Raw genomic sequence first — 22,881 nt, 5'->3', positions numbered from 1 at the left:
CATTTGTTCCCAGAGACAGGGAAGCCTGTGACATTCATGACCCAATACACATGATCCTTTTCATTTAAGTACATTTCTGAGAGCACACAGTTCAATCTGTTCCGTAGTCACGGTCTGCTAAAAACAAGTGCCTCCTTCTAAACCAATAGCTGAAAATACTTTCCATTGTTGACTGTAGAGTTTATGCAAGCCACACTTATGTGAATAAAGCAAGAACATGTGCCAGCATGCCTTAAAGTGTGCCTCATTTTTATGGTAGGCTGGCAGGGTGCTGTTGATATGGTCTATCACCACCCATGTGAGGCCACTGGTCAGTGGTTTTCAAAGGCACTCCCCCACCCTGTCGCCCACAGTGAAGTATGACACATTACATGTAGACAGATCAAAGCAGAGCAGGTCTGAGAAAGGCAGGGTTGAGTCCAGAGTCTTACACATGGGCCCAGAAGTGCCCCTCCTCTGAATCTGAGGGAATTTGGGGGAGAGCTTCTCTCTGCCTCTATTTTACTTTTTTAAAAATTCATATTGTTTTAACTACTCAGCTGAGATTTGATCCCTTTTTCTACTCATCTGTTAGGCTGAGTCAATTCCATTTCCAAATGCCAGAAATAGAATGTGTTCCCAAGCCCCACCCACTCTAGATAGAGTAAGGTTTCCAAGTCAAAGTTCCCCCTTGTGGGATGGACAAGGGAACCTACATCTTCTGTTTCTTATGCAGCAATGACTTCAAAGTAATACGATTTCCAGATAACACAAGTGGGAGACTGACGGGGTCGCTCTAGGATCGCAGCTCTTTGTGTACTGGCTTCATCATCCATTTGCGATGGAGAATTCCTTGAGATAAGGGACTATTTCTTTCTCGTCATTGTATTCCTGCCATGTTGAGCACAGACCACTTGTTCTGAAAGGTTTGCTAAATTGAATTGGAAAAAAGAACAAAGGTCATTCTGGAATCGTCGGAATGAGCTTCTCTTCTTGCCTTTCAACCACAGGTTAAGCGAGGAACAATGCGATGAACATCTATTCTCTCTCAGGTCCTTTTTGGCTCTCGGAACGCAGGTGCTGGGACCATAAGGCGCGGGGGGGACTAGAGAGGAACGGACACACGGCCTGGCAGTTGCCTGGTAACGCCCTCTGGAGGCGTCCCCGCGTAATAGGGTCCGGGAGAAGCGTCCCTAGCCCTTAGTGGGACCCGGTAGCCTGTTCTCTCCGTGCAGGCGGCCTGTCCCCGCCGCTTGGCGGGCTAGGGCGGGGGAAATGTTGCAGGAGGAGTCGGATCTGTCTCTCATTATTGCTCAGATAGTCCAAAAACTCAAGGGCTCCAATTTGTACTCTCAGTTGGAACGGCAGGCCTGGGTAAGTGAGGCCGCGTGGGGAGGGGTGGGGACGGGTGGGGACGGGCGGGTCTGCGGCAGTGCCTCCGGTCTCCTCTGGCATCCCGCTGACCTGAGCCAGAGCCCGCCTCTGGTCTCTCCCACCCCGCTCTGCTCCGAACACCCTCTCTTCCAGGTCCGCTTGCTCAGCCTCGCACGCGGGGTGATAGATTTTTGAAGAAGGGTGGGGCGCATCATGCCATTCTTGAGGCCAGAGAAAGGCTGTGTATTCATATTATAGCCCTTTACAGGGTCTACATTTTAAAGCTGCTGGAATCAGTGGAAGTAGTTCGGACCACGCTTTTCCCCTCACTTTTTCTGTTCATGGCTTTGGACTCCCAGATGCCTCTTTGCTTTAGCGTCAATCACATTGCATTCTACCCGCCCTGCAATAATTCACCCTCTATACGTCCACCCTGCATTTCGTGAGTATTTTCTAATGTGCTAGGTTCTTTAATGCAGAGATTAATCAAGAGATATTTTCTTTTTGTGTGTATGTGTGAATGTCATGTAAATGGAATTACACAGTATGTAAATTTAACTTTTTGTATTTGTCAGTGACAGTTGGCATACAATGTTATATTAGCATCAGGTGTACAACATAATGATTAGATATTTCTGTTGTTCAATGTATCTTACCAACTGGTGACCCCAGTAAGTCTAGTTCCCATATGAGTTCATTTCCTTTTTATTGCTGAGTAATACTTCATTGTTTGGGTAGACTGTGAATTGTTTATCCGTTCCTTGGATGCTGGGCATTTTTGGTTATAAGTTATGGGTTGTCTCCAGTTATAGAGATTATGAGTAAGGCTGATATATACATTCTGGTATAGGTTTTTGTTTGAATATTTGTTTTCCTCTCTCTGGGATAAAAACCTAGGATTAGAATTGCTGAGTTGTACAATAAGTGTATGTCTAATTCTGTAAGAATCTGACAAACTTTTCCAAAGTGTCTGTAGCATTTCACATTTCCACCAGCAATTATGAAAGTTTCAGTTGCTTTGCATCCTTCCTAGTACTTGATGGCAGTTTATTTAATTTCTTTATATTTATGTTTTTTAAACTTAAATTATATTTTATTGTTTATGCTCTTACCCTTGTCCCAGTTTTTCCCCCTTTGCCACCCTCCACCCCCACTCCCTCAAGCACTCCCCATATCGTTGTCCATGTCCCTGGGCCATGCAGGTATGTTCCTTGGCTACTCTATTCCCTATGCTGTACTTTACTGTGCATGGTGCCAGGCTGTACCATGACCGTTCTGTAACTACCAGTTTGTACTTCGTAATCCCTTCACCTTTCTCACCCATCCCTCTGACCCCCCTTCCCATATGGCAACCATCAGAACATTCTCTATATTTGTTTCTGTTTATTGCTTGTTAATTGTGTTTTTTAGATTCAATTATTGATAGATATGTATTCATTGCCATGTTCATATTTTTGAAATTCTTCTTCTTAAAGAAGACCCTTTAACATTTTATATATATATTGATTTGGTGATGCTGAACTCCTACATAGCATTTTCTCGTCTGGGAAGCTCTTTATTTGTCCTTTGATTCTAAATGATAGATTTTCTGGGTGGAGTAATCTTGGTTATACCTCCTTGCTTTTCATCACTTTGAATATTTCTTGCCAGTCCCTTCTGGCCTAGCTGACAGTCTTACTGGAACTCCCTTGTAGGTAACTTAACTGCTTTTCTCTGCTGCTTTTAAGATTCTCTCGTCTTGTAGTTGAGCCATGATTGCTGTTGACAGGTCAATGGGAGAGATTTACCCAGGCTGATCAGCTGCAAGGGCTGGCTGTGACCACTGACCACCAACCTCTGACCAGTGTAGAGGATCAGCTGTGCAGGGGCCCAGGCCACAGAGCAGGACTTACTTCAGCAGGGCTCCGGTGCCCACTGAGTCTGTCCCATGAGTAAGTCACTTGTGGAGGTGGTTGGGTGGTAGTGCTCCAACATGGTCTGTAGCTGTCCACTGGGTGTCAGATGCTGGGGTCTCCCAGAAGGTACAGGCCAAGGTCAGCCACTACCTGTGTTCTGACCGGGGCCACCGGGAGTAAGGTACAAAGTGATCTGCAGTGGCTGTTACTTGTGCTGGGTTTGGAGGTGCCCAAGTGAGTCCAAGCTGTGAACCAAGGCCATCTGCTGCTAGTGCCGGGCCTGGGGCCACTTACCCATAGGCACAGGGCACATTGAGGACACATGCTGCATGTTTGAGGGAATTTAGGAAAATCTGACGCATGAACTAATAGAAGCCATTCGTAGGAAAAGCCTCTCGAAACAGGTTGGGTGGGCCCAAATGTTTGGTGGGGCGGGGCCTCAAGGAATCACCAGGGTGGGGCAAACAGTGTAAGCAAAGTTGATAAAGTCTCAGATATGGCACCCACCTGGCCACTCTGTTGGGCGAGGGCCCAGGAAAGGAAAAATGGCGTCTGCCAGCACTTCTCTCTGGAAGAAAGCTGCCCCCCAGCTCTTGTCTGCCTGATGCCAGACAATTCAGTTCTTCCCCGTGTGCCTCTGGTGCCTTTTAATCTGCTGCTCCCATGCTGGAGCTCAGAGGGAGTGAGTCCAAGTAAGTCTGTGCTTGGGCCCTTTAACAGGAACTGTCTGGGACTCTAGCAGTTTTTCTTTCACAGCCCCAGTCCCCTCTGGTTTTCACAGCCAGAAGTTATGGGGACTTATCTTCAAGGCACTGCAGTCTGGCTAGTGGGCCTGCTGTGGGGCTGGGACCCCTCACTCCCAGGATACCCTCCCAATTTTTATCTGCCATACAGGGGTGTGGCACCAGCCCGTTTTGTATCCCTGCCCCTCCTACCAGTCTCGATGTGGTTTCTCCTGTACTTCTGTAGTTGTAGAACTTCTATTCACTCTGTTTCTGGCAGTTCTGAACAACGGTTGTTCTGCAGTTTAGTTCTAATGTTGATGCGGTTGTGCAAGGAGGTGAGCCATGTTTACCTGTGCTGCCATCTTGAATTGAAGTCTCTGATGTCATTTTATTATTAATTAATTTTTATCTGTTAGTTATAGTGTTCTGGTTGGAGAGTAATGATATCCCATTGTGATTTTAATTGCATTTCCCTACTGACTAATGATATTGAGTACCTTACCATGTTTATATTTTCTTTGGTGAAGTAGTCTGTTCAAGTTCTTTGCCCATTTAAGAAAATTATGCTGTTCTGGTGGAGGGGTGGGGAGAAAATACAGACAACTGTAATTGAACAACAATAAAATTAAAAAAAAAAAGAAAATTATGCTGTTCTCTTATTGTTGAATTGTAAGGATTCTTTATATGAAAGACACAAGTCCCCTATCAGATACTCATCTTACAGATATTTTCTCCCGGTCTGTGCCTTATATTTTCATTTTCTTAACTGGGTCTTTCAAATAGCAAAACATTTTTATTTTGATGAAACACATTTTTTATCAATTTCTTCTTTTATTATGTGCTTTTTTATGCCCTATCGAAGAATCTTTTCCTAACTGTTTTGTTCTGGAAGTTTTATAGTTTTAGCTTCTACATTTAGATCTGTGATCCATTTTCAGTTAAATTTGTGCATGCCTCTTCCTCACATGAGAGGAGAGTTTGGGCAAGGTGCCATGGTTTTATGCTCTTCTGCAGTGGTAGCCTATCCCTTGAACACCTGTGCCACAGGAGAGGCCCTCTTCAGTCCTCTGCTCTGCCCCCAATCTTTTCTGTGGACACCTTTTGTAGAAGCTGACAACTTGTTTTCCAGTGTGGCCGTGTCAATTTGCGTTCCCACCAGCAATGAGAGTTTCTGCTGCTCCACATCCGCGCCAGCACTTGGTGTTTTAGGTGTTAGCCACTGTAATAGGTATGTTGTAATATCTCACTGTTGTTTTAATTTGTAGTTTCTTAATGACATATGATACTAAGCATCTTTTCATATGTTTATCTGCCGTCTGTATGTCTTCTTTGGTGAGATATCTGTTCGGGTCTTTTGCTCCTTTTTAAATTGGGTGTTTTCTTATTGTTGAGTTTTAAGAGTACTTAATATGTGCCAGGCACAACCCCAGGCCCAGGGCACACAACAGTGACTGGGATGAAGTAGTGCCTCGTGAAGAGACGATAGTGTTGCAGATAAATACGGGTCCACAGTCCCTCGTCCAAAACCTGGGGCCGGATATGTTTTGATTTCAGATTTTTTCCCAAACTTTAGAAAGGTAATTTATGCATATTCTGCCGTGCATGAATATGCAATGTCCCTACCGTGATCTTGCCGCACCCAGTAATTTTACACATTAACATTTATGTAGCAAAATGTATGAATTTTCACACTCAGTGTAATAAATAAGGACTGTAAATAGTCTCATGTCAATTCAGGTCAGATCAGATTTTGCCTTCAAATGAGTTCAAGTCAGGACAGATTTTGCCACCAATTCAGTTACACCAAACTTTGGCTTTCAAACTTTCTGGGTTTTGGAATTTCAAAGGATTATGTATCTGTCCCTGTAACATCCCACAGTTTACTGCCGTGATGTAATAAAAAGTAGGGTAAGGAAATAGAAAGATAAAGCAGGGTAAGGGGGTGATTATGTGGGACACTCAGAGGCACGTATTTGACTGGTTCTTTAGACAAATAAAATAACAGACCTATAATGTTATAGGTTCATAAAAATATTACTATAGATTTTTTTAAAGTAATGCAATCTTGGACTTGAAAAAATGTGATAACTTTGCCTTAGTTTATATCCATTAGCTCAGACATTCAATAGAAATCGTCTAACTCTTAAAAGGCAACTTTACAATCAGCTTTGATAATGTACTTTTAAACAACAGGCTGTATTTGTTACATGCCTTTAAAATTTTAATCTAGAGGGTGTTCTCCTGCCCCAGCATTTCCTGGACTGCCTGCATGTCATCTGTTTGAGTATACTCAGAGGGTGCCAGAGGACTGTGGTCCAACTGAATTAGAAAAGTGAAATCACACAGAACATTTCTAAGCCAGTATAAATGAGTTTTAGACTTCTTCCCTAGCAGTGACTCTCTTTTAGTATTATGATTAAACGTGGACTCTTTTAATGCATCCTTTTATATATTGCAGTTTAATTATTTAAGATATGAATGTGATAACATGGAATTTTGTGTTTCTAGAAAGGGGTTCTTTCTAAGTTTCCTGAGTTACTTTGTTTGAAGTCACCCTGCATCTTCAAATTGCATTTGCTCACTCATCCTCTAGACATTAGAGTAATAGCCTAAATCCAAATTTGGTGTCTGACACCGGCTCAACATCATTACTTCGTATCGTGCATTATTTGTATTAAAAATGGATGTTGTGGTAAAACCTCAAATGTTATTTCCATTCCATTAAGTATTTAATAAGTCTTATTGCTCAGATTGTTGTTATAAATAATAGAATTGTGAAAGGAAGGAACCTGAAAGAAGATAGGCTTTGGAGAGAGAAGCAGTGACATAAGCGATGGGGTGTCGTCCTAAGTCTAGAACCCAGAGCGTCTGTCTCAGGGCGGGTGCTCTTTCCTAACAGACTTATGAGACTGTGTCTCAAATGTTGTTTTGTATTCATCATTACCAGAAGTATGTACCATGTGTAGAGAATTTAGAGATCATAAAAAGGAGAAAAAAGCTGACCTTTGTTTATTACTTATTTTAGGAAAAACAAAATTAAATGGCTTTAATTAAAGAGACTTGAATTAAATACATTTTGTGTGAGGCATGGGCAGATAGAACATATATTGGCATTGAAAAGCCTGTGCCATGATTAGAGCTTAGTATTGTCTGGGTTCCCCCCCACCCTTTCTCTCTCTCTAGGGTGGGATTTGGCATATACCAGGGGAAGCTCATGATTGGACTGCTGCAGTTGATATGTAGATGAATAATTCAGGGACTCTGATTGAGTTTGGTGTGAACCAGGGAGTGATACTATCCTTACCCATATCTACCTTGGCTGTGGTCATACCCTTTAATTCTAGGAAGTAAGACAGTGAAGAAGTGGAAAAGGTGCATAGGATTTCAAAATAAGGAACCTCTTGTCTTCTAGAATGTATGGACTGGAGGGATAAGATACCTATTAAAATGTGGGTTTGCTCTGTGTAAGTATATCTCTTCATACTTATTTCAGCACTGAGTTACTTAGAGAAGGTTGTGTAAGATTCTTGTTGAAATAATTAGGTAATGCCACGTTGAAATGAGAGGGAAAAAATTGATTAGTAAATGTGAACTGAAGACTGTTTCAGGCATAAAGTATGTTATGAAAAGAGGCTAAGAAATGAAGACGTGGAGTAAGGGGGGATAAGACAGCCAGTGCTCCAGAGAAGTGGGTCAGCCTGGGGACGTCAGCACAAGAAAACCAGTGAGGGATCCATCTGCAGGTGAGAGAAACCGGAGCAGGGCTCCAGTCATGCCACACAGACGGAGTAGAAAGCATGGTCAGCTTGCCCAGAGCCAAAATTTCCAGTTGGAAACCAAAACTCGTTCTTGGCTGCAATGCATGTCTACCAGGACTACTAGGATTACAGAAACAAATCTAGCGAACAGTTTTAGAAAGAACCAAGAGTGCTAGGAAGAAACGGGGATACCCAATTCAACATGTTTTAATGAGCCTCTCTTCTGTGGTGGTGATAGGCTCTCGACAGAAAATAGACCAAGTCCACAGCAATTATGGGAATGATAAAAGAGTGTTTGGGGATTCATGTGACAAAGGGTGTTATATGTTTTTTTAAAACCACACTCACCTCTTAGTTTTGTGTGTGTATGTTTCTCAGTACATTGTGAGTTCCTTGAGAGTAAGGGGGGATGCTGTCTTGTTTTTATATCCAACACTGACACAAAGGCGGTGTTCAGTTAATTATCAAAAGAAGGCAAATGAAAAGGCATATACTAAGGAATAAATACACTGAAAGGAGATGGCTAAGGATGGGGAAGGCTCAGATAGCATTCAAGGTGGGACGATGGAAGTGAATTCCCAACGTAGGAACAGCGAAAAGGCTGAGCAGGTTTCAGGTATAGGGCACTTCTAGAGAGAGATTACGAAGGCTGGGTGGGACGAGAGTCTTACAGGATTGTAAATGCCAGGATAATTTGCCTTTATTCTGTAGGCAGCGAATGGGGTCACTGAGGTGTTCTGAGAAGGGTGAAGACATGAAGGTGGTTTTTAGGAATGAGAGGGGACTCTTCGGCTTCCCTCTCCTCTTTATCCCTCCCACATGCTAGTGCTGTTCGGCACACTGCCGGGTGCTAGAGCATCCCCTTGCCTTTGTGCGCTTAGCCCGTAAGCCTTTTCTCTGTTTTCCTGCTTCTTCAGTTAGATTTAATTGTCCCTTTCTCTAGGGATCATACCTCTGTTGTAACATTTTCTCTTTTATAGTGCAGTTGGGTTTTTGTAGCGGCTATTTTCCAGACTAAAAATCCCAGAGATCAAGGACAGTGTCTCAGTCGTTTTGTGCTCCCCGGGGGATTTTGCGGGTATAGATCTAAGGGATCTGCAGTGCAGATGCATTCATCGGAAACACGTTTACGAAGAACTTGCAGTGGGACAGCTGTTGTGCTGGATCTGAGGGTACAGAGACGAAAGACACTTGTCCTCAGGAAGGCACTTGTCCTGTAGTCTAGTGCAGCGATTCTCAAAGTATGACCTGTGGGTCACTGGTGGTCTATAAGACCCTCGCAGGTCAAAACTATTTTACATAATACGATAAACAAGGTACTTGATGTATAATACAACAACTCTTTTTTAAAGATAAGATGCTGACGTGTGTGCTCATGGGGAAAAGCAGTGGCAGTGGGCTTCACCACAGGCACCTCGGCGCAAACCAGGGAACCGCACCAGGCTGTGCTGGAAGCCCCTGCACTCTTCGCCACCCACACGTGCATCACCGAGGCCAGTTTCACTTGGGTGTTCTCGATGCAACAGCGAACGGTTACTAATTCAGTCAAATCTGGTTTCTTGAAAACACATCTTTTTAGTATTCTGTTTGAGGAAATGGAAGTATGCATGAGGCATTTCTGCTATATATTGAAATAAGACGATTATCAAGAGGAAAAGCCCTTCTCTAATTAATTGATTGAGTTCCAAGTGGAACTGCTTTTTTGACTGGCTTATTTCACTTACGATGTCCTCAAGGTTCATTCATATCTTAGATGTGTCAGAATTTCCTTCCTTTTTTAAGGCTGAATAGTATTCCATTGTATGTACATACTAGTTTTGTTTATCCTAGTTTATCCATTCACTAGTCTGTGGACACTTGGGTTGCTTCCATATTTTTGCTATTGTGAATAATGCTGTTATGAAATTGAGTATACAAGTATATGTTCAAGTCCCTGCTTTCGGTTCTTTTGAGTATGTACTCGGAATTGCTGAGTCATATGATAATTCAATTTTTATTTTTTTGAGGAACTGCTATACTAATAAGCAAATGGGTTTAATTGTTCTGTTTTAATTTCTAATGCTGTAAAGATCAATGGATGTAATCCATATAAACAGAAGTACTCTTAGATTCTTAATAATTTTTAAGAGGATCCTGGGACTTAAAAGTTTGAAGATCAATGGTCTAGTGGAATGAGTGAGGTACAGAGCTGAGCGGGGAGGTGACTACAGTAGAGGACAAGTTGGACTGGACTTTGCTCAGAGAATAATGACCAGAGTGATAAGGAGAATCTGTCACATGGAGAGAACTTGGAGAACCTGGAAATACAGGTGACCTTGAGAAGGGAAGCTTTTAGGAAAGCTATGTGTGAATATTTATAGGTGTCTCACAGAAAAGGAATTAGGTTTATTTTCTGTGACCCTGGGTTGGGGTTGGGGTGATGATGGCTGACTTTAAGGGGAGTCTGTTTTAGCTTGAGAGAGAGTGTGAGTGAGTGAGAGAGAGAGAGAGACAGACAGACAGACAGACAGACATCGACCAGTTGCCTCCTGTACGAGCCCTGATTGGGGATCGCACCTGCAGCCTAGGTATGTGCCTCACTGTGGATGGACCCCACAGCCAGGTGGGTTTTGGTGTATGGGACAGTGGCCCCAACCAGCTGAGCCACCTGTGCAAGGCAAGAATTTTCTTACAGAGTAGTTCAAGGATGGAATTGGCTAAGGTACAGATGTAGTGAGTTTGTAAGCTGGAAAGGTAGCTTAGAGTGTCTAGGTCAGAGCTAGAAACCACAAGGAGAGAGAGGAGTGTCAGTCAGTAAATAGTTGACTTAGAAGAACTCCACAGTCTCTTCCAACCCTGAAATTCTGTGATTCTCCAGGCACAGAGAGAGGAAGTCCAGGATTAGCATAGTGGCACACAGTAAGAATGGAGAGGATGGAACCTCTTTAGAGGGAATTAAAGGGCCCTTGGAACCCTTTGTGTAGACCTTCTTATGTCCCACTTTGTACTTCGTGGAATATTTAGCCTCAGTTTCCCTCTCAGCTTCTTTGACCCAGCTGTGACTTCAGCCACTTTGCTTCTCCAGTTTCCTTTACTTGCTAAGTGTAGAGATTTAAGATGGCCAGTGGCCAGTGCTTTGGATTAAGCCTGTTCTGGTGGAGGTAGAAAGAAACTGGAAAGATTTGTGTGTGTGGTGTGTGGAAGGGGGCTGGGGTGAAGATGGCTGTGTGTTTTTAGAGTGCGGAGTGGTGGAGGGTGTCAGACATGTCAACATAAGTAAGTGGGTGAAGGGTGGGCGCACTCAGGGCCATGGCTGGGAATGTGCGGCGCGCACCCTCGCTGGGTTGTATTTCTGATCGTGTTCTGCCAGTTTGTTTAAAAGAAGGCTCCGCTGTTGTAGATATTTTTAAAACTTCTACGTCCATTCACTCTTCCCTACCAGTCTTTTACATTGAGTCCATTGCCACCCAGGCACATCTGGTATTTATAACACAACTTTAACTTACACTGGATTTCACAGCCTAAAAATAATGTTGAAAAATTTTCTATTTGAGTCTCAAAATACCCTAGTTCAGTTGTTAGTTTCCCTATAAGATTAAAAATAAAATTGAGATACAGTGAGTTGAAATGACTCGACTGAGATAATATATAGGACAGAGATGATTCCAGGTCTTCCAATGTGAAATCCCACTCTCCTTTAGTCCCACGTGGTTTATAAACTATAGTCCGTTACATCAAGGATTCTGAAAATGTTCTGTTCATTTAAAGATACTTGATAAGAAACAACACTCTTTCAAATGCATTGTTATATCAAATACTTCATAATCCACTGAGGTGCTTCCAAATTAACTTGTTTCTGGGCGGTCTGACCCCGGGGAGTGGGGAGCTCTCTTCTTCCATATTTCTTTATATGTTTGGAACACTTATAAATGCGTCATCAGTGAGGAGGGGTGCACTGGTCTTTCAGAATATTGGGGCTTGTGCATGGCCCTTCATGGTGCCCCATACAAGGGAGGATACCACTGCAACGCGCATGTGGTGCGTGGTGCGTGGTGCTGGCCGAGCAGAGCGCAGGTGCACCTGCCCCGCGCGAACCCCCTTCGTGGTGTACCGCTAAGGTGCGGGACGAGTGAGCCCGTAACATGTCGTGTGCTAGGAATGCCACGGAGTGCATAGATTTAGTGGTTACAACTATCAGAAGCCCTTTGTCTGTTTTTTTTTATTTGTCCTAAATAATTTTAGTGATTTGTTTTCAAAATAAAAATTTTCAACCACTCTTTCGATTTCCCACAACAGTTTACTTGCAGAGTGTGCTGAGACTGCCAGGGAGCAGGGAAGCTATTAAACGTGCAAGCACGTGTCTCTGGGAATCAGGATTTGTCTTTATGTTGAGCAGTCAAAACAAATACCAAAAAATTGTATATTGAGGTTATATAAGAAAAAAGCTGTATCTTTTTAATGTTAATCCTACCCTACTCGATGAGAAAAGACTCACTGTTCTTGTTGTCTAGAAATACCACGTTCCGTGTGTTTTATATGCCAGGCTTCCTAGGAGGGCCCAGATGTTGTTTGAAACCAGGGTTGCGCTGCTGAAGCAGTGTGACACCTGCTGTGCCCTGCCACACAGGCCTCCTGTCACTGTCCTGTTTTGATTTTCGAGTTTCTCAAGACTTCTATAATTAGTTGAGGTGATCAGTTAATGTAGTTTGCCTTCGATATAAGCAAGCGTATTGAGCCCTGACTGGTGTGGCTCAGTTTGTTGGGTGTCGTGCTGCAGAGTGAAATGTCCGGGTCAGTTCCTGGTTGGGGCACAGAGCCCGGGTTGTGGGTTTGGTCCCTGGGTGGGGTTCGAGGGAGGCAACTGATCATTGTTTCTTTCCATCTCTTTCTCCCTCCCCTCCCCTCTCTCTAAAAATAAATAAATAATATCTTTTGAAAAATTTAAAAAAGTATATCTAGGAGGCGTAGCAACTTGGAAGTATTGAAAATGTTTAGAAGTAGTAACCAGTTTCTCTCTTGAAGTTCTTTAAATTGTGCTACCTTGGAGTCATTTCCAAATACAGGATTAGTAGAAGAAAACCCGCTTCCTTTTGCTGTGGTGCTTTTGAATAATAAACAGGATTTTGCAGTTTTTAAAAACCCTAGGAATAATAGACTAGAAAACAGTCTCTTTAGTTAAAAGTAATTTTTATAGAGTCCTTGTTTATTTGGGAGGAAATTCGTTTAAAAGGGTATAACATTTCGGTCAATATAATTTTGTCAAGCAACAATTAAGGCCAAGAAACGAAGAAGACGTGGTCTTTGCCTTTGAATTTAACAGTCAGAAAGATAAATAGGCAAGCTGAAAATGACAGTATAACCTGATCAGTGCTACAGAGGAGCGGAGTGCAGTGTCTTTGCAGGCAAGGGGGAGGGGAGTAGGGAAAGCAGGTCACATTGGAAGGAGGACTTGGAAACTAGTAGGCGGTTGCGAAGGTGGTGAGGGAGCACTCCCATCTGAGGAAACGACAGGAACAGGAGCCTGGGCCCTTTAACGTACTTGACAGTTGAGGAGCCAGGTAATGGAGTTCACTGCGACTGACTAAGGAGTAGAGTGTGCGTAGGGAGGAGGTGTGAGAAAAGAGAGGGTGTTGTTAGCTTGGTGGAGCAACACCTGATGAATTTGGAGAGCGAGGCAGGGATACACAGTGAAGGGCCAGGTGTGCCCGCCCTGCTGAAAAGTTTAGGCTTCTTGTGTACGCTGTGGAGATCTGGAGCCAGGAAAGACTTGTGATTTGGGAAGAGCCACTGGAGGATGGACTGAAAAAGGGAGAAATGGGTTCATTTCTTTATAAGCTTTCATGGAGCACTTGCTTGTGAAAGTAACTTTCTAGGCACTTAGGATATAACAGTGAACAAATAGACAAGGATACCTGCCCCAGTGGAGCTTCCCACTTCTAGTGGAGCGGGATAGAACAATAAACACAGCAAATACATTAATCCTGTTAGCGTGTTAGGAGGGAATAAATGCTAAGAAAGAAGAACAAGTAGATAAGGGGGTGTGAGAATGGGAGTGGTTGGTGGCTGCGATTTAAAAGAGGTGGCCAGAGGTCCCTTCAGAAGCCCTTGCAGTCGTCCAAGGGAAAAGTGATGAGGGCTTGGACTTAGGTGTGGGACTAGAGAATGGAGAGAAGGAATAGATCGGGGACATATTTTTCTTTTTCTCTTTTACCCTTTTTATAATAAAATAAAACACAAATGAAGCCACATGAAACAAATCTGTAATGTAGCGAATTATTATTAGATAAACAACCTTGTAAAATTTACCCTGGTAAAAAAACGAAACTTCACCAGCCACACATGTGCCCCATCCCAATCGCAAGCCACTCCCTCCCCCAGAGCCTGATTTTGGTAACGACTTTCCTGCATTTCTTGATAGTTTTATTAACCAAATGTATATCCCTAGCACTCTAACTTAGTATTGCCAATTAAAAAATGTTTTGATATGCCTTTTAAAATCTTTTAAAATCTACAGGTTTTCATGGACAACAGTGTGGTGATTGCTGGGGATGGGGTATATAAAGGGCATAAAAGGTAATGGGAAAAATACAATAAAGATTAAATAAAATATATAACATTTTAAAAAATCTGCAGGTTTCCTCTCCTTCCAATTTCTTTTTCCTTGTAATTTCTCCGCTGAAGAACTGGGTAGTTGGACCTTTACGATTTCCGCATCCTAGGTTTTTCTGACTGCACACTCATGGTGAAGTGCGCTATCCTTTGTGTAACTCGTGAGTTGACAGCAGACTCAACACACCAGCAGACCACGTGCACATCAGCAGCCAGTGTTCTTTTGTCGAGAAGCAAATAGTGCCTGCTTGTCTTTTGCAATGTCAATAGCTGTTTGTGCTTAATGCCTAGAATTAGTAATTCGTTAGGGGTTGCGAAATAGTGATATTCTAATTATAGCATATCTGTTTTTGTTATTAGCTAGAATACTTTAATAAAAAGACATCTCTTCTACTGTTTGGCTACCCCGTGGTACAGTTTCCATAGGAAAGGCAGGATAAATGACTTGACTTTTATTTGCCAGTTTTCAGGGTGATAAGTTGGTGTCCTGTCATCCTCCATTTTTATTACTTTGTCTGTATTTCCTCCTCCAGGTGGCCTAGTCTGGAAAGGGTGCCTGGTTGGTCAGTTTCAAGAATTCATAGGTGCTGGGCTGCTCAGGCCTCTTCAGACTTCATCTGCTGCCCTGGATTAGGCAAAAGCCCGCTCTGTTTCAGCTCCTTTCATAAAATTGGCTTTTCCTGTGTTCTGGTGAACACTCGTTGGCTACTTTGGAGTTCTTCTGTTTTGCACACATCAGATACCTCGCTGCTTTCCTCTGCTTCCCTTCGCAGATGCTAATATATCCACTGTAGGTCTTGCACCTATCGGTTTGTCCCCAGCTGTTTGTATGTTTGCTCTGTGGGGGATAGCTTATCACCAAGTGTGGTTGTACATGTTTTTCAAGGGATTTTGGTCTTGCTATCTAGTTGCTTGGCCTGTTTTTATGTGGAAATTAGGGAGACTAAAGAAAAAGGCAGCTGACTGCTACTAATGCCGTCTTCCCAGAAATGGGTTGAATGCTGGAAGAGTTAGAGTGGAACTGAGAATACTGAAGCTTATGGCCCGGAGGGTCTGGTGGGTAGCAGCTGCATGGGCGAGGGTTAAAACATGGAAGAGAGAGAGCAACGTCATCAGTGGAACATAAGACCAACGTTTTTATTTTGTAGGTTTGAAATGCTTATGAGATACTCTAATAGAAATGCTCTTAAGAAATAGGCGTCTAGAATTTGATATGAAGAGTGAGTGATGAAAGATCACTTGAAAGTAACTGAAGCCATTATAAATTGGAGAATTCTATTTTTGGTAAAAATCACAGTATGAAAATCAGTAGAATAAAGGGCTCGCACTCTAAGGTGAAAGAGACATTGATAAGCATTTGTGAAATACTAGTTTTATGTATTTTCTGTAAATATGCACAGCACACACAGGCTCACTTTGAGCAGCCATCCAAAGAGGAAGATACTGTTCAAAAATTCATTCAACAGGAACAACTGGTTTTTCGGTCATTAGGTGTAGATGCTGTATATGTGGGGTATAACATTATAAGAATGAGCTTATGAAATCTCATTATTTTTCTACTAGAAAAATAGATGTTAAATATGCATAAAGATGCAAACCCTCGATGATGTTAAATATTCATAAGCTACAAGTGTTTGAACTGTGACTAGAGTGTACTGTGTACTATCACAGATCCTCTATTTAAGAGTGGGTGAAAAAGTCTTCTCTCGTGAGCTTGTCCAGTTAATGCAAAGGTGCTCTAACCTCAAAGGGGAGTTTTTAGATAGTTTTAAAATATGTACATTTGGACACTCCTTTTAAAATTTCCATTAGCATTAAATATCAACCCAAATGAATTACTTTGGCCTCTGTCTTTTTCTTCTTTCTAAAATTAGGCCAGTCTGCAGAGACCTGAGATTAAACTTGAATCACTAAAGGAAGATATCAAGAGATTCTTTAAAACATCAGGTTTGTAAGTTGCTTTTTTTCCCTCTAATTCTTTAAGGCAAAGTAAGGAAATACTTTTATTTGAAGGGAGTATTTTATCCCCAGCCATCTAATTACTCATTCAGAATTACGAAACAGTGGCTGGGTAGGTTTCTATTTGGTAAGAATTAGAACTTTCATACATTTCAATAAAGTGCTGTAAAAATTTAGGGGCACTGAGGGAATGGCTGCTTCACATTAATTAGTTTTAAGCACTATTTACCTTCCAGACCAAAATACATCCTGAATATGTGAAAAAAATCTCCCTAGTTACTAAGCAAGTTGTCTTTTACTTTTTCGTGGCTTTTTCTTTTTACACATCTTTTCCCCACTCTTTCTACCCTTTTTTACGAGCAAAAGAAACAAAAGAAAATCTTACTTTTTTTTGGAGCAAAGAGAGATTCCCTTTCTAACTTTTGCACATGGAAACTGAGATGCCAAGTGGTTTACTTACCCAGAGAAGTTCAAGTAGTTCGCAGCCAACAGAACCGCTCTGACTAGTGGCACCTTATAATCCACGGCTGTCATTCAGGGGTTTGCAATGAACTGATCGATCACCTGTGGTCTGTTTGCCAAGCCCTTGCTATTTCCGGCCCTTCTCTTGGAACAGCCCTCACAGCCCTACTGTAGTACAATAGTTAAAGATTTCAGCATTCATTGAGCTACTTAACGGTAGAAGAAGTAACTTTTCCTCCCATCTTGAGAAAATGGTGCAATAGTTTTACTTAACAAAGAATATAATGTTGACAGCTTGGCCCCTCAGCGTCTGCCAGGGGAAGTGATGAACGCACAGGAACCAGATCCTTAATAACACTTTACGCAGCAATTGGCAGTTGATAAAGTTCTTTCACAAATGAATGTAATGTTACAGTTTTAGTGAGATACATTTAATTATAATGTGTATCTATTTTTGAAACTAATATGTTTATATATTTTATTTTTTTAAAAACAGGTTGGGAGAAGAAACTTCAGAATGCTGTTTATAGTGAACTGAGTGTGTGAGTTTTTCCTACCCCTGTTGAAATACTGTTTGTTATGTTTAGCTATTATTTACTTTGTAAGTACTGAATACAGTATTGCTATACATTCTCATAATATTTCTCATTAGTATTTATATGGCATTTAATATTAATTAATACTTTTAAAAATTATAGTTTTACCTGAGAAATAATAATGAATAAATAGAGGGGTTTTTTTGAATAAGTAGAGTTTTTATAGTACCAAGAATTTTATATTAAAAATTCATTTATTCAGTGTAATTAGGGAATAAGATGATTCTCGCAAGTTATTATTTCAGAAAACTGAAGCTTACCAACATTCTTTTTATTGCTGCCATTTTGGATATTACCTCCCCCCCTTTTTGGATATTTCTCTTTATGAATGACCATTCTAAACATAATTTAACTTCTTTAATGATATTGATAATGATGTCTATATCATTAAATTGATATTATTAAGAACATCAAACAACAGTTAACTTTTTTGTTTATGTGGACTTGCCCTCAGCATCTGTTGAGGTATGTAGAACTATTTGTCATTCCAAAAAACATAGATCTAGAATGTTAGCTTTTGTAGCTGTTGACTGTCTGCCATGTGCCAGCCCTGCACTTGGCACTGGGAATCCAGGGTAGAATGAGAAGAGCGGTGCCATAGGCAGAAGGGAACAGCGGGCTCAGAGACTCAGAGGTGGGAACGCGGCACCCTGGAGGGACAAAAGGTGAATGGCTGGATGGTGCCAGGCAAAAGGGTGTGGTAAAGGATGACGTTAGATACGTAGGCAGGAATGTGCTTCATACCAAGCCTGTGTAGACTAGGTCCTAATAGGATTTGGGTGTCAATTTGGAATTTTAAGCAGCGTAGTGCCATGATCGTATTTGCGTTTCATTCATTCAGCAATGTACTGGTTATCCAGTGTGCCGCGGGCATTGTGCCGGGCACTGGCATTGCAATCACATGTGAAGAAGGAAGGCATTGCTCCTGGCTAACAGCCAGGCAGATTGGCACGTAGGCTGGAAGTAGTGTGGAGGCCGGGGAACCTGGTTAAGCGTCTGACAGATGAGTGCAGATGAGAGAGGCTGGTTGGGTAGAACCGTGTCAGTGGGGAGGAAAAGCTGAGCGGTATTCCCAGGGACTTAGGGACGGGACCGGGAAGGAGTCAAGCGGGATGCGTGGTTTCCGGTGCTTTCTTCCTATCCGACGGCCCTCACCTCTTGTGTTGTGCGCTGAAGTTTCCATCCGATATTTCTGTTTTATTAAATTTAGAAATGATTACTGTGCAAATGGAAGGACTTTAGACTGATACTTAATTCTAAACCACATGTCCCTTTGCAAATGATACACTGAGTAGTATGAGACAGATAGTTTTTAAAACCATCTTGCATGTAAGAAATACTGAGGTTTTTAGAGACTATCATTTATTTCCTTTGAGAAAGGTGATTTATTTAGGTACATGGAATGTACACTTCAATGGGAAGAGCAATTAGCTAGAAATAAGAAGTGAAACTGTCTTTAAAACTGGGTAGGATAGATTGCTTCTTTCTACTCTAGACATGTTTGTTATGGACATTTGAAGCCTTTAACACAGAGGTTCTGGGACAGGTGCAAGTAGCTTGCTATGCCATTAATTAACTCTTCACATGCTGATGTCCCACTGTGAATGAATTTCTTGAGGATTCAGTGTGTGCTTCTTGATTATGGGAATGTGGTTGCTTTGCTGTAGGCACAGGTCCTATGACTGACTTCAAATGAGTTCTGTGTTTTTCTGTGAAAGAGATTGGGACCTCTAAGTAAATGCTGAACTATCACGCTTTTCTTATCACCTTATCTGTGATTTCCTGTCACTCTGTGCCTCGATCATTACATTTCAACCATTCTGGCTTTTTCTGATGTTTAAACATCCCAAATGTTTACACCTCAGAATCTTATGCTTGCTTTCTCTCTGCCAGGAATATTCTCCCCAGATCTTTGTATGGTGAGCTTCTTCCTCTCACTCAGGTCTTAGTTCGGATGTCAGGTCCCCGGATGCCTTCCCTGCCCTTCCAAATCACTGCTATCACACCGCCCTGCTCTCAGGTTCTCATGGCACTTACTGCTGTCTGATGTTACTCCATGTATTATTTGTATAACTATTGGCTTCTTTCTTTACTAGAATGTCAGGTATATGAGAATAGGGGGTATTGTCTTGATTGCCACCATGTACTTAGTGCCTAGAATGGCTCAAAAATTTGTTGAATAAATAAATGTTTTCTTAATAAAAACAATACATTTTGAATATAAAATGTAAAGTTACTTAGAAAATAAAGAATTCATAAGACATTAAAAATGTTAAATTTTATTAAATTTGTGAATTTATTATATATTAAAACATGGCTATTTCAATAGATATTTATAATTTTGTTTCAACTGTGTAAAATATATAATCATATGGAAAAGGAAATTGGGGGAAATGAAAATGGTTGATACATTGGTAAGTCAGTGGATTTTTGTCAACCTTATAAAATTTCTCTAAATGTTATATTTCTGTATTAAAATTAAGTTATAATTTTCATGAGCATTTACAGAGCCAAATAATTTTTTTAATTCCTTCAGTTATGAAATCAGATTATTCTGCAGTTTAACAATTAAATTGCTAATGTAAAACTGAAGTACTAGGATAAGAATTACAGTTTTGTTAGGCTGTTGCACCTTGTGTGAATACATGTAACTGTTAGTAATTATTCTGTTCAATGTTGCACTTGTTACGTGGACTGCAGAGGTATGTAATTTCTAATCAAGAGAATTAGCTCATTATCAAGGTGATGTACAATACTTAGCTGCCTCTTTTTGTCCCTAGGTTTCCCTTACCTAGTCATCCGGCAGCACCTCCTGAACATCTTAAAGAACCTCTGGCGTACATGAGGAAAGCACAGGTTGGCTGTTGTTCATGTTTAATTTTATTTTTCCATTCCAAGTTATATAATGCAGAATACAAGGTCCTTATTGATGTCAGGAGTATGTATTTATTATATGAAAAACTGGGTAAGAACTAATAAAGTGACGTGAATAGTGTTTATATACTATTTCCTTTCAGTAACCAAGAATCACACCTATTTAAAGTAACCCTGAAAATGTTGAGTAGAAAAAAATACTATGTACTGCACTGGCCTGAAGTTTAAAATATGATGGAAATGTTATGCGGCAGTTGTCCTCATGCTCTGTGATACTAAAGGAATGAAATGGGAATGAACTGACACACTCTTCCCTTACAGTTTTGGCTTTTGAGGCCAGTGTTGCTGATGGCGTATGTGAAATATATTTGTTCTCACAGCAGGCTGTTACATGTGAATTATGTTTTGTTGCAGAACGCAAATGAACCTGCTATTTAAAATGGGCTGAAAATAACTAAAAATAACTTTGAGGGTAAAACAAAATAACATAAACAGAAAAACTGTACAAAGCTGTTAAAAAAGAAAATAACCCCTGTCACAAATCCCTAACTTTAAACTGTCCTTTGCCTGGGCTCAGCCAAGTCCACAGTCTGCCAGGGGACACTGTTTGAACCTCATGGCGCTGGGTTGGACTCTGTGACTGCCGCTGCCAGGTGTTTAGTGGTCCTGATTGAGCCGATCTTCTTTCTCCGTGATCGTCTCAGACATTATCACGGGAAATCTCAAACGTTCACCAGAGCCCTCCCACCGGCCAGCTGCAGTGGTCATCAGGGGCAGTGGTTCCGCTGCCCTAAGAAATGTCCTGCTGCTTTGCGTCACCACAGTCCCCAGCAGTGGACATTCGGCAGATTTTTATTTTTTCCAAGCATTGTTTTCATTTAAAAACGCTCCAAATTAGAGTATGAAAGGAAGCAATATAAAAAAACATGGAGATATCTGAGGAAATATGGAATATATTTTTGTCTCTAGGTTTACCTTTAAGGCTAGCAATCAGACAGTATTTGTTTACTATTGGTGCGTCATAAAGCATATTCATTAAATGATACATGTGGGAAAGAATTGCTTTATCTTTGTTGTAAAAATGTAAACTCAAACAAGAAAAATTAAAAGGTTAGGTCTAAATATCTTTTGGTGAAATTTGAAAATTTCCAAAAGGTTTGGAGAAAGCATTAGTTATAGCATATTAGGTGTAGGGAACAAAACATACAACGTGGCTTCCTGCTGAGACCGGAAAGAGGAGATAGGTAAACAGTAGGTCCGCTCTCACAGCCTGCTGCTAGTTGCTGGGAATGCACAGGACTGGTAAGTGTATGTGTTGTGCGTATGGGTGGTGCTTCTCTCTTTTCTTTCCAGACTAACCCACCAAAACGGGCCAGCACGCTGCAGCCCGGGGGCCAAGTGCGCCCTGCCACCTGTTTTTATATGGCTGCAAGCTAGGCATATTTTTTCAACATTTTCAGCTGATTGAAAAATCAAAAGAAGAATAATATCTTGTGACCCATGAAAATTATGTGAATTAATAAAATGTTTCCTTGGAAATAGTCTTGCTCATTTATTTGTGTGTCATTTCCGTGTGCTTTTGCGCTGCAGTGCTGGAGTTACATAGCTGTAATAGACACATAATGACCTGAAAAGTCTAAAATATTCACTGTTTGCCCTGTTACAGAAAGTTTGCCAGTGCCTGCACTGAATAATTCATTTTTTTAAGAGCAGGGAGTGTACTTTTTTTATCCTCAACATCTAGCACAATGCTCGCGCCACACAGCACTGTCAATAGATGTTTGTGGAAATAATCAACTCTTTAACCACGGGCATACTAAGTACCTCCTGGGCCAGTTCAGTGTCTGCCTGTCTTCCTACATTTGGTCTCCAGTCAGCTGGTTCTTCAGCTTTCTGTTTTTGGGGGCAGCTCTCTCATCTTTGCATCAAAGCTACCTAGTCTGGATCGCAGAACTACCATTCCATCATGTTCGCCCCTGCACCACATGATCTCTCGCCCCTCTATCTTGTTCCGTCTGCCGTTCCTGTCCTCAGCCTAAGCCTATCTCTACTGTCTATTTTTTCTCTTCTCCTGAACTGTCGAATACTTAGGAGGAAAACCACGTAAGTTTTATGTTTACCATTAATTTTTACTAAATCCATTTATTCATCTTTCCATGGACTCATTTTGCTGCCTGTCAGTCCTTTTATGATTCATTGCCTGGTTTGCAGTTAGGTTTTCCCAAAATTTCTCCATGCTGGTGTAGCCTGAAATTCTACCTCTGCCTCACTCGTTTGAAACATTGGCCACTTATTAAGAATATTTAGGTCATCTCATTTGAGTTTCCATAGCTTCCCTCTTTGCTGCTGCATCTGTTCCTTCAGGCTTATTAGCAGGTGAATATTGGACTGCCCCAGTCCTCCAGTCACCGCCTTGCCGCATCCTCTCCACCCAGGCTGCACGTCTCCGCCCCTCCTACTGGTCTGGATGAATGTTTCTTCTTTAACTCTTTGGTTGTCGGATTTCCATACAGCTCGATTTTCTGGCAGTTCGGGGTTTTTTTTTGTTTTTAAATTTGTTGTTGTCCTTTTTTGGTTGTGCGAGGAAGCAAAGCTATTTACTTACACCTCCATCTTGTCCATGAGTCCTATGTATGGGCTTTCCCATGTGCTTAAAGCCTTCTATTCGTTT

At 41.5% G+C, this 22,881-nt stretch overlaps 1 protein-coding gene across 1 annotated transcript in view; it reads left to right on the top strand.

Moving 5' to 3' along the window:
- Window positions 1–1,145: 1,145 nt before the first annotated feature.
- Window positions 1,146–22,881, top strand: part of TBC1D19 (TBC1 domain family member 19) — a 112,342-nt gene continuing 90,606 nt past the window's right edge. Inside the window, exons 1-4 of the mRNA XM_024573666.4 lie at window positions 1,146–1,353; window positions 16,194–16,266; window positions 17,237–17,282; window positions 20,117–20,192. Coding sequence (XP_024429434.1) covers window positions 1,255–1,353; window positions 16,194–16,266; window positions 17,237–17,282; window positions 20,117–20,192 — 294 coding nt within the window. The 5' untranslated portion in view covers window positions 1,146–1,254. The remainder of the gene's footprint in view (window positions 1,354–16,193; window positions 16,267–17,236; window positions 17,283–20,116; window positions 20,193–22,881) is intronic.

Source organism: Desmodus rotundus, chromosome 4 (assembly GCF_022682495.2).
Source record: "Desmodus rotundus isolate HL8 chromosome 4, HLdesRot8A.1, whole genome shotgun sequence".
NCBI classification, from domain to species: domain Eukaryota; kingdom Metazoa; phylum Chordata; class Mammalia; order Chiroptera; family Phyllostomidae; genus Desmodus; species Desmodus rotundus.
This window is presented reverse-complemented; position numbering and strand designations above follow the sequence as displayed.